General features: G+C 45.7%; 1 protein-coding gene across 39 annotated transcripts in view; it reads left to right on the forward strand.

The window, feature by feature from the left end:
- ZMYM2 (zinc finger MYM-type containing 2) overlaps positions 1 to 12,340 on the forward strand; it is a 175,985-nt gene that overhangs the window by 146,546 nt on the left and 17,099 nt on the right. For 35 of the 39 annotated variants that reach the window (XM_043530345.1, XM_043530420.1, XM_007059128.4 and 32 more), the window contains one exon: positions 9,074 to 9,168. The exons of the other annotated variants lie outside the window; for them this stretch is intronic. In XM_043530345.1, the coding sequence (XP_043386280.1) occupies positions 9,074 to 9,168 (95 nt within the window). The remainder of the gene's footprint in view (positions 1 to 9,073; positions 9,169 to 12,340) is intronic. 39 annotated transcript variants of the gene reach the window in all.

Raw genomic sequence — 12,340 nt, forward strand, 5'->3', positions numbered from 1 at the left:
TCTTTAAGACTCCACAGAAGCGCCCAAACGTACAAAGATCCCATCCGTGGGGACAGTCCTGTGGGCAATATACTCAATCTTCTTTTAAACAATATTTCTGAGTGCGTTTAGAGAACTGTTGGCCACTTTGCACGCTAGCACTCTTGCCAGCCACCCCCTTTGGGGGCAGTCTCAAACTCTTTCTGCCAGCATGGAGCGCAATAACAGTGGACAAGTGGGTCCTGGATGTCACTCGACACGGCTATGTGATTGAGTTTGATGCTACCTCCTCCACATCCTCTGCCCCAGTCCTGTCTCAGGGACCACTCTCACGACAGTATCCTTGCCCTAAGGTGAACTCCCTTTTGCAGAGAGGAGCAGTAGAGCCAGTGCCCACAACCTTTCAGGGCACAGAGTTTTATTCCAGTTATTTCCTGGTGCCCCAAAAGAAGGGGGGATGGAGACCAATTCTGTATCTCCAATGCCTCAAGCATTCTATTCGCAAGCCAAAGTTCTGCATGGTCATGCTTGCGGCCATCATTTCCTCTCTAGAAAAAGGCATGTCGTTTACAGCTCTTGATATGCAGGATGCTTACTTCCACGTCGACATCCACACAACCCACAGACAGTTCCGGAGGTTCATATGGGTCCTCAGCACTTCCAATACAGGGTTCTCCCATTTGCACTTACCATAGCTCCACGAAGGTTTTCTCTGTGTTAGCGGCTCATCTCAGATGGCAGGGAGTCCTTGTCTTCCCCAACCTGGATGACTGGCTGCTGGTGGCATGGCCCGGAAGGGAAGCTTGAGAATTGACGTCCCAGCTGCTTCTACTCCTCTTCTCCCTAGGGGTGAGTGTGAATGTTGAAAAATCAACTTTGCGCCCTATACACAGTCCCTGGAGTTCATTGGCACACACACTGATGCAACCTCCGCACGTGTTTATTTGCCGAACGTCAGGTTCCAGACACAGCTGGACCTGATTGCTTCAGTGACATCCAAACCCCCGGTCTCAGCCAGAACTTCTCTCCCTTCTCGTTCACATGACAGCATGCATGTATGTCATGGCCTTTGCTCACCTGTGCTTCTGCTGTCTATAACTATGATTGCAGGGAGTATGCTCCCCTGTGAGCCAACCCATTAACACCGTTCTCACCGGTCCACTAGAAGTAATCTCCTCCCTTCGATGGTGAACAGATTCTCTCCAGGTTTGCTGTGGAATGCCCTTCCTTCCATCCTGTCCAAGTACGGTGATAATGGATGCATCGTTCGATTGCTGGGGCACCCACGTGGGCTATCACATGATGCAAGGAGCTTGGAACACTTGGGAAGCCAGGATGCATATCAACGTCCTGGAATTTTGGGCAGTACATAGGGCATGCCACGTATTTTTACCTTCCATCTAATCTTGTCATGTTCTCCTTATGTCAGATGACAACACTGATTTGCTACATAAACAAGTGAGGAGGCACAAGGTTCCCAACGCTGTGTGCAGAAACGACACACCTCTGGAAGTGGTGCATTGCATACTATATCCTATTGTTGGGGACTCAGAATGTGATTGCCAATGCTCTCAGCAGGAACTTTGTGACCAACTGCAAATGGGAGTTGCACAACATGGTTGGTGATTGGTTTCAGAGTAGCAGCCATGTTAGTCTGTAGCTGGAAAAAGAAAAGGAGTACTTGTGGCACCGTAGAGACTAACAAATTTATTTGATCATAAGCTTTCATGAGCTCACGAAAGCTTATGCTCAAATAAATTTGTTAGTCTCTACGGTGCCACAAGTACTCCTTTTCTTTTTTGGTTGGTGATTGCCTCTCATGCCAACACCAGGTACATCCAGTACTGTTCCAGGGGAGGGTTCAGTGCCCATTCATAGGGTGACACCTTGGGCATCGACTGGTCAAACCGACTCAATTACACCTTCCCTCCCCTACTGCTCCTGCCCAGCGTCCTTCACAAACTCCCACGTGAGAGGGCAACAGCCATCCTGATTGCCAGTTCTGGTTTCCTCCACTCTTGCTTCTGAGGTTCCCAGTACTGCTCACACAACACAGCGGCAGGCTCAGGCAGCCCAATCCACAGATGCTTTACGTGAGAGCTCGTTTTTTGGATGGACACCTCCGCTAGCGTGGGAATTTTCTTCGGCAGTGCAAGATGTCCTCTCAGGAAGGAAGTAGCAGGAAGGACTCCATGAGGTGATCCTACCAAGTTAAATGGATACATTTCACTTCCCAGGCCCACCAGAAGGGTCTTTCCACTGAGGCCAAGGGCATCCCAATGCTCTTAAACTATTTCCCTCTCTGGGTCTCAGGGTTCGCTCTCAGCTCTATTAAAGTGCATGTAGTGGTTATCAGAGATTTCCACCCTCCTGTGGATGGGAATTCAGTTTTCATTTAGCCTGTGACTCCCGGATTCTGGTAGGGCCTTGTACACAAATACTCTCCCAGTCAGCCTATCGCTCCTCAGTTGGACCTCAGTCTAGTCCTGACGGCATTGATGAACTCACCCGTTGAACCTCTGGCCTCCTGCTTACTTTCTCTCGCTTTCCTTGTTGCTATTACCTCTGCAAGAAGGGTTGGTGAACTACAGGCCAAGATGGCAAATCCCCCTTTGTCAGATTCCATAAGGACAAAGTCTCCCTGTGCTTGCACCCCAAATTTCAACCAAAAGTTGTTTCCTGCTTCCTCCTCAACCAACCCATCCGTCTGCCTACCTTCTTTTCCAAACCACTCACCTCAAAGGAGGAATGGCAGCTTCATTCTCTTGATGCACGTAGGGGCCCTGGCTTTTTACCTACAAAGGACGAGGTCATTCCAGAAATCTCCTAGACTGTTTGTTGCCATAACAGAGAGAATTCAGGGGCAGGCAATCTCCAGTCAGACAATCTCAAAGTGGGTCTCAGGGTGCATTACACTCTATCAGTTGTTAGGGCAGTCCTAACCAAGCAGGGTACGGGCCCATTCCACGAGAGTGCAGTCATCAACTGTGGCCATGTTCCATGAAGTGGCCCCTATGGACATATGTAAGGTGGCCACGTGGAGTTTAGTATATATCTTTTCTTATTATGCTCTAGTCATTCTGTGCCAGAGGCTTTGTTTGGTGTCGCGGTCCTCTGTTCCACTATTCTGTCTTCCTGATTGCAACCTCCTCCTATCTAGGTACTGCTTGTTAATCACTCTCAGTGGAATACAGTAGGGACCATCACTCGAAGAAGAAGGGGAGGTTACTTACCTGTAACTGGAGGTTCTTTGAGATGTGTGGTCCCTAGCTGTATTCCAATCCCGCCCTCCTTCCCCTCTGCTGCGGATCTGGTCAATTTTTTGGTGGAGGACCCACGGATTCTACTATTTTGAAAAGCTCTGGCTCTGGGCCCATGACGCATGCACGTAATCCTCAGTGGAATACAGATAGGAACCGTGCATCTCAAAGAACCTCCAGTTACAGATAAGTAACCTCATTTCCCCCTTTAGTCATCTCTTTTCTAAACTGAACAGTTCCAGGTTTTTTAATCTCTCCTTGTATGAAAGCTGTTCCATTCCCCTAATCATTTCTTTGTTCTACCTTTTCCAGTTCTAATATATCTTTTGAGATGGGGTGACCAGAACTACACTTGGTATTCAAAATGCAGGCATACAATGGCTTTATATAGTGGCATGGTGATGATCTCCGTTTTATTATCTATCCCTTTCTTAATGGTTTTTAACTTTCTGTTAACTTTTTTGACTGCCGTTGCACATTGAGCAGATGTTTTCAGAGAGCTATCCACAAACACCAACTTCTCTTTCTTGAGTGGTAATAGCTAATTTAGACCCCATCATTTTGTATGTCATCCCTTTACATTTTACTGTCTTCCTTCTTTGGGTGGTTGGTTCATAGAATATCAGGGTTGGAAGGGACCTCAGGAGGTCATCTAGTCCAACCACCTGCTCAAAGCAGGACCAATCCCCAACTAAATCATCCCAGCCAGGGCTTTGTCAAGCCTGACCTTAAAAACTTCGAAGGAAGGAGATTCCACCACCTCCCTAGGTAACGCATTCCAGTGCTTCACCACCCTCCTAGTGAAAAAGTTTTTCCTAATATCTAACCTAAACCTCCCCCACCGCAACTTGAGACCATTGCTCCTTGTTCTGTCATCTGCTACCACTGAGAACAGTCTAGATCCATCGTCTTTGGAAACCCCCTTTTAGGTAGTTGAAAGCAGCTATCAAATCCCCCCTCATTCTTCTCTTCCACAGACTAAACAATCCCAGTTCCCTCAGCCTCTCCTCATAAGACATGTATTCCAGTCCCCTAATCATTTTTGTTGCCCTCCGCTGGACGCTTTCCAATTTTTCCACATCCTTCTTGTAGCGTGGGGCCCAAAACTGGACACAGTACTCCAGATGAGGCCTCACCAATGTTGAATAGAGGGGAATGATCACGTCCCTCGATCTGCTGGCAATGCCCCTACTTATACAGCCCAAAATGCCATTGGCCTTCTTGGCAGCAAGGGCACACTGTTGACTCATATCCAGCTTCTCATCCACCGTAACCGCTTAGTCCTTTTCTGCAAAACTGCTGCCTAGCCATTCAGTCCCTAGTCAGTAGCACTGCGTGGGATTTTTCCATCCTAAGTGCAGGACTCTGCCCTCGTCCTTGTTGAACTTCATCAGATTTCTTTTGGCCCAATCCTCTAATTTGTCTAGGTCCGTCTGTATTCTATCCCTACCCTCCAGAGTATCTACCTCTCCTCCCAGTTTAGTGTCATCTGCAAACGTGCTGAGGGTGCAGTCCACGCCATCCTCCAGATCATTAATGAAGATATTGAACAATCCCCCATGGGGCACTCCGCTTGATACCGGCTGGCAACTAGACATGGAGCCATTGATCACTACCCATTGAGCCCGACAATCTAGCCAGCTTTCTATCCACCTTCTAGTCCATTCATCCAGCCCAGACTTCTTTAACTTGCTGACAAGAATACTGTGGGAGACCGTATCAAAAGCTTTGCTAAAGTCGAGGAATAACACATCCGCTGTTTTCCCCTCATCCGCAGAGCCAGTTATCTCGTCATAGAAGGCAATTAGATTAGTCAGGCATGACTTGCCCTTGGTGAATCCATGCTGACTGTTCCTCATCACTTTCCTCTCCTCTAAGTGCTTCAGAATTGATTCCTTGAGGACCTGCTCCATGATTTTTCCAGGGACTGAGGTGAGGCTGATTCTCCTGTAGTTCCCCGGATCCTCCTCCTTCCCTTTTTTAAAGATGGGCACTACATTAACCTTTTTCCAGTTGTCCGGGACCTCCCCGGATCGCCATGAGTTTTCAAAGATAATGGCCAATGGCTCTGCAATCACATCCGCCAACTCCTTTAGCACTCTTGGATGCATCGCATCCAGCCCCATTGACTTGTGCTTGTCCAGTTTTTCTAAATAGTCACAAATCACTTCTTTCAGCTTCGGCAGACTGAGGGTATATGAGTGAGTTCCTCATCCTTTGAAAGAAACTTTTCCAAATAGAGCACGATAGCCTGGCTCCTGGAAGGAGCGGGTCTTAGACAAAAGGAGGTAGGTACCATTTGGCCTTGAGAGTGGACTGGGGAAAGCATTCTTAAGGCTGCCTCAGGGACTCTGGACACATCCTGGCTCATATTGTGGAAGATGAAAATGAAACATCCTCTATATTGTCGGATGCATGACCCAGACGACGCACCTTGTACTCAGACCTGCTCAACCTCTCCATAGCACTCCCATTCATGCTTCCAGTAGTCTCAGAACTTCTGGCTCAGAGTGGAGGTGAGATGCTGCAACCAAACCTCCACTCTATCTAACCATGTGGATGCTTTCTGGTTGACTCAAGCAGAGAGGTCCTGCTCGCTGGAGGTGCAGGAGGTATGATAAACAGCATGTAGGAGTTAACGAGGACAACTTATATTTTGAAATGGATGAGATTCTCCGGCTGGGCCCACGGGTGCCGTATTCCTCTTGTTCAGGGAAGCATCCAGGATGATATACTGGAGTACCTATGTCAATTAAAGCAAGTGAGTGTTTCGTAAGGCCCCTGGCAGTGCACCTAGTGGACATATCAGCTGGCCATCCATCTGTTGATTGACCATTCCTTTGTATTCTTACAGCCAATGGCAAAGAGATTCCTGAAAGGCGTCTCTAGACTCTTTCCACCACTTAAGGACCCAGACCCAGCATGGGACCTTAATCTGGTCCTCTCTGGGCTAGTGGAAGCCCTTTAGGGCAACGAGCCTGTTGCCAATGGCTCAATCTCACCATAAAAGTTGGCAATCACATCAGCCAGGAGGGATGGAGAGACTCAGGCATTAATGGTGGGACTCTCCAGATACCATTATATACAAGGATGAGGGGACAATGAAGCCCCGTCCAAGATTCCTGCCAAAAGTAGCATTGGAATTCCACATCAGTGAGACCATCAACTTACCTGTGTTCTTCCTGAAGGGAGAGTGCAACAGAGTTTGCACAGGCTGGATGTGCAAAGGGCGCTGCTATATTACTTGGACAGGGTCAAGCCCTTCCAGAAATCACCTAGGCTCCTCTTTTGCTTATAGGGAAAGGATTATTTACCCACCCAGAGACTATCTGTCTGGAGCATCACAAGCAGTACCCACCCAGAGACTATCTGTCTGGAGCATCACACTATGCTTTTGACTTGCAGGGATGCTACTTCCATACAAAGTGTTAGTGCATTCCTCCATATACTGTCTCTATCAGTGGCTTCTTTGGTGTGCCTTTCCATCAGGGACATCTGCCACACATTTATGAAGCATTACACACTGGTGTAGGTGACCAGGGATGAGGCTAGGTTTGACAGGACTGTAAGGACTACTGTTTGGAAGTCACCTGCTGTGGAATATAACGGACTATCGCTCATAATAAAAAAGGTTACTTACCTGTACAGTAACTGATTTTCTTTGAGATGTGTAGTCTGTATATATATTCCACAACCCACCCGCTGTTACTACTACTTGGGAATTCCCCAAGCCCTGATCTCTGAAGGTGGTGAAGGAACCGAGGGTGATGAGGAGGTTCCAGCCTTTATACCCTCACTGGAATGCTTTAGAGTGTAAGAGTTCATGCACTGCCACACGGATGCTTCAGACTAGAAAGTTTTCTGGCACATGCACGGTCCCTGCAATCACAAGCTCTGGAATATGATATAGACTGCACATCTTGAAGAATATTAGTGACTGAACAGCTGAGTAATCCTTTCCTTGGATGTGTGGCATAAGGCCGTTCAGCCCCACTCTGAACTCAGTCAGTGCTTGGTAGTTAAAGGAAGGCTGACTTCCCCTTTAATATTAAAAGTCAATAAAATTACAGCCTGCAGCTTTAAATCCAGTCTGTCTTCGTTTTGCTGTGTGTCCTGATCAAAAATTGATGGCTTCTTTCCACCTCTCAGGGGTTAATCAGAGATGCAGTATTGGGACCTTACCTTATAATGAGTAATTTGTATTACCATTGCTTCTAGAAGCCTTAGTTACAGACCAGATCCCGTTGTGTTAGGTGCTTGACAAACACAGAACAAAAAGACTGTGCCTGCTCCAAAAGGCAATCGAAGACTTAGTAATGTTAACTTTACATTTTGTTATAAACAAAAATAAGTGAACAGAGTACATTTTGTAATGTCACCCTAATTTGTTTTTTTTCTACGGTTTATTCTCTAAGGGTATGTCTACACAGCAGCTAGATACTCCACAGCTCGAGCCCTGTGAACCTGAGTTGGCTGGCACAGGCCAGCTGCAGGTGTCTAGTTGCTGTGTTATTTGTTATTTGTTAATTCACACAGTGGGATCACAGGTCTGATCCAAAGTTTGCATAGGTGAAAGAAAAACTGCAAAGTGATGTGTTAGGCGCCTCTCTTAATAAAACATAAGAATGGCCATACTGGGTCAGACCAATGGTCCACTTACCCCAGTATCCTCTCTTCCAGCGGGCCGGTGCCAGTTGCTTCAGAGGTAATGAATGAAATGGCAGTTTATCAAGTGATCCATACCCCATCGTCCAATCCCAGCTTCTGGCAATCTGAGATTTTAGGGATGTCCAGAGCATAGGGTTGCATCCCTGACCGTCTTGGCTAACAGCCATTGAGGGCATTTTCCTCCATGAACATATCTAATTCTTTTCTGAACCCTGTTACACTTTTGGCCTTCACAACATCCTCTAGCAATGAGTTCCACAGATTGACTGGGTTGTGTGAAGAAGTACTTCCTTGTGTTTGTTTTAAACCTGTTGCCTATTAATTTCAGCAGGTGAACTCTGGTTCTTGTGTTATTGAAAGAGTAATTGTTGAACAGTACTTGTTCCAGTACAGATTCTTGGGGAACCTTGCTGTTTACCTCTCTCTTCTATGAAAACTGACCTTTTATTCCTGCCCTTGGTTTCCTGTCTTTTAACTAGTTACTGATCCATGAATTTCCCTTTTATCCCATGACTGCCTACTGTATGTAAGAGCCTTTGGTGAAGGACATTGTCAAATTCTTTCTGAAAGTCCAAGTACGCCATATCCACCCTATCAGCCATGTCCACATGTTTGTTGATACCCTCAAAGAGTTCTAACGGATTGGCGAGACATGATTTCCCTTTACAAAAGCAGTGCTGACTCTTTCCCAACATAGTGTGTTCATCTGTGCGTCTGATAAATCTGTTTTTACTATCATTTTAACCAGTTTGCCTTGTTCTAAAGTTAGACTTACTGGCTTGTAATTGCCGGGATCACCTCTGGAGCAGTTTTAAAAAATTGGCGTTACATTAGCTATCCGCCAGTCATCTGATACAGAGATAGATTTATGTGATAGGTTACATATCACAGCTGGTAGGCTTTCACCATGTAACAGACCACTTGAAAATTTTTCTTGATCATTAAATTGCTTTTGAAATTGGTATTTCATATAAAATACCAAAACAGAATGAATTGCCTCTTCTGAAATCCCACATTTGGTCCTGCAACAAATGTTAGCAGAACATTTTATAATCTGTGTACTCTAATAGACTCCTTGTATTAGTGCAGATTTATGTAATTCATAACCTTGGACCATGTAATCTCTCAGAAGTTTTATGAAACTTAAGTTTCTAATATATTTGTAGCGGCTGAAGAGCTTGATACAGAAAATGAATTTTTGCTGCCTCTTGTCTTTGGGGAAGAATATGAGGAACAGCCAAGACCTCGATCTAAAAAGAAGGTAATAGATCATGTGATTCAAATACAAAAAAACTTTGTACACTGCAGGTTGACTAAATTTTAGATCACTGTGAAAACTGAAGTTATTGCTAATTAAAATATTAATATGTTTAATTGCTTTGGAATGAAATAGTGCACTTGTTCAAGTAGTAAAATTAATTCAGTGCAATGCAATTAATTCAGTGTAATACTTACTCCAGACTTGTCATCGGGCAGAGTGAGTAAGAGAGTGGTTGCCAGTTAATTTCTGGGGTTTAATCCCATCTTTGCCACTGATTTGCATAGCCTTGTTTACTGCTGCCTCAGTTCCGCTACTTGTAAAGTGGAAATACTAAATCAGTGGTGGCCAAACTTACTGACCCTCCAAGAAATTCCATTGAGCGTAGAGCTTTACTTTGCTCAGCCAATTATATAAATGTATTAGCTTACTAGAGCAGCCGCTATAAGTAACAGTTATAAGTATTTTTCAATCACTCAAAATTTTCCCAGACTTTGTTTCCATTCTGAAATTTTCCAGGTTTGAGGGCTGACTAAGTTTGATTTTTGGTTGTTGAAAATCTGAGCAAAAACAGTTCTGACAATTTTGAGTGAGAGTCGGGGGAAATATTTTCCCTCCATATTTTTTGAAAGTAAGATATATTTTTAAAAAAATGCTGCTGCATATAACAGTTCTAAAGACAATGGTTGGGTACAGAAAAGCTGAAATTTGGATTGAAAAAATCCTCACTGAGAAGTGCCTTTGAGTGTTCTGGTGAACATTGGTTTTGATTAGCAGTTAAGATTTGTCAAAAATTGTTCTTAGCAGATGCACAGTATGGTTTGCAGATTTTTTTTTTTTTTTTTTTTTGGCTAAACTCATAAAGTGCAAAACTAAGACTGCTCTGTCCATGTGTGCATGGGAGAAGAATTTAGTAAAAGTCCCTGTGTATCTTGTAAATCATATGGGGCCATTGAGATTGTTTGCTTGCTCTCTTTTTAAGAAGGTGCAGTGTTTGGGTTGCTCTTTTCCTAGCCTCCTTCTTAGAGTAGTATCCCTATGGGTGCTCCACTCCAGGTATGCTTGTGTCCCTGCACTGCCGATCGGAGAATTTTGGTAGCAGTGTCCATTTGGCCCGCACATGCACTGTCCCCCCTCCCCATGCTCTGCCATGAGGCTAAGCAGCACTCACGGGCGAACTCCTCACAGTTCCTTTTCAACACCGCCGGCTAGAGATGAAGCTATTAACAGTCCATTTTTCAGATTCTCTCTCTTAGCACTTCAGGAGTTAGTTAATACTTTTCTCTTAGTTCTAGAGCTTTCTTTAGTTTCTCTTTCTTAACATCTAAGGACTATGGGGCAAAGAAAACAACCATGAACCCCCTCACTTAAGGCTTCAAAAAAGAGAGCTGTGAGCCCTGAGCTAGCTGAAAAAGATCACTGGCACATTTGGTATCATCAGTACAGAGATAGTCCAGATGGTACCCATAGCGCTCGAGGGTCTGAAGTGGCAGGTACCACTGATGTGCCTAAAGACCTGATGGGCATAGGCGCCGAAGCAACGGTATCAATGGATAAGGGCAAGGACAGAGACTGTGCCACCACTAAGAAAACACTGCCAGTATGAGCAGTACCATCAGCACCCTCAACAGCGAGCCATCCAGCCTTGGAGCACTCTGTATGGCCAAGATCCCCAATACTCTGTGCCGCCAGCCCCCCGACAACTGCCGTTGGCACTGGTTAGGTCTGCACCACAGGAATTTAGACACTCTAGAGAACTCATGGTATCTGACATACCAGAGTCTCCCTTGTTTGGTACCAGGGCTCTGATACCAAGTTTACTTTGGGCACTGGAATCTTCACTAGCACTGTGTCATGCACCTCCAGTCTCCTGTGATGAATTAGATAGTGAGTAGGAGGAGGTTGTCTCTCACCCTTATAGTGCTCACTGTCAACCTGGGCCCCCTCAGTCATACCCTCCACCTGCTCCTCAGCCATGGTGCCCATGGCTAGCCATACCACAACCACCAAGACCTTTTTCTCTGCACCAGTGGCTCTACCGGGATCCTTGGCTAGCGTACAGACTACATGCCTTCCAAGCATACAGCATGACCCACTTTGAGCCTTTTAGGCGCTCTCCCTGAGCCATGGTATCCAGAGCCTCCGAGATCATGGAGGAACAGTTAGGGGGGTGGATTTGAGGAGGAAGTCACACCACAGACCAACATCTCTTCCTCCTCCCCAGACGAGGCAGTGATGCCCCTTCCACCATCTCTAGCCGACGAGTTAAGGTATTTCAAGATCTAGCTAAAAGGGTGGCAGACACACTGCAGTTACCTCTTGAGGTAAAAGACATCTATTATAAGCTCTTCTTCCAGAATAACCCTCCCCATCAGCGAGGCCCTTCTGGACTCAGCCAGGCTTATGTGGAAAATTCCAGCATTGATCATGTGCACCTGCAAATGGGCTGTTAAAAAAAATATTACATCCCAGCTAGGGATACGGAATTTCTTTTTTCCCATTCCCCCTCCTTCCCCAATTCTATTGTTGTGGATGCAGTAGACTCCTGGGGTCTCCAACACCAAGTGAGGTTGACCTTCTATGATAGGGATTGGAAGCGCTTCGACCTATTTGGGAGAAAGGCCTATTCCTCCACCACACTGCAATTCAGAATTGCAACCTATCAAGCTCTGACAGCAAAAATACGCCTATGTCAATTATACCAAGCTTAACGCTTTTATTGATCAGCTCCCAGAGTTGCACCATGAACAGTTTTCGGGCCATTGTTAGTGAGGGACAACTGGTGGCCAAGACCGTGTTCCAATCAGCACTTGATGCAACCAACACAGCAGCCTGGTTCATCTCTACAGCAGGGGTTATGCAGCTAGCACCCTGGTTGCACCTATCTGACTTCCCTAAAGAAGTGCAGATTACTGTAGAGGACCTTCCCTTCAAAGGCACCAGATTGTTTGCCGAGAAGACTGACATGTTCCTCCATACACTTAGTCTCCAGGGCCACCCTCCGGTCATTTAGTCTGCAGCCTCAGGCATAAATCTCGCACTCTACATTTTCCAACTCAATGCTATCATGAGCCTCAAATGAAAAATCCAGATTTTCCAAATGTAAACCATCAGGTCCCAGTCTTCCTTGTCACAAACATCCACCTCAAAACATCAGTTTTGATATCTTGGTTGG

The sequence above is a fragment of the Chelonia mydas genome, chromosome 1 (assembly GCF_015237465.2).
Source record: "Chelonia mydas isolate rCheMyd1 chromosome 1, rCheMyd1.pri.v2, whole genome shotgun sequence".
In the NCBI taxonomy this organism is placed as follows: Eukaryota; Metazoa; Chordata; order Testudines; family Cheloniidae; genus Chelonia; species Chelonia mydas.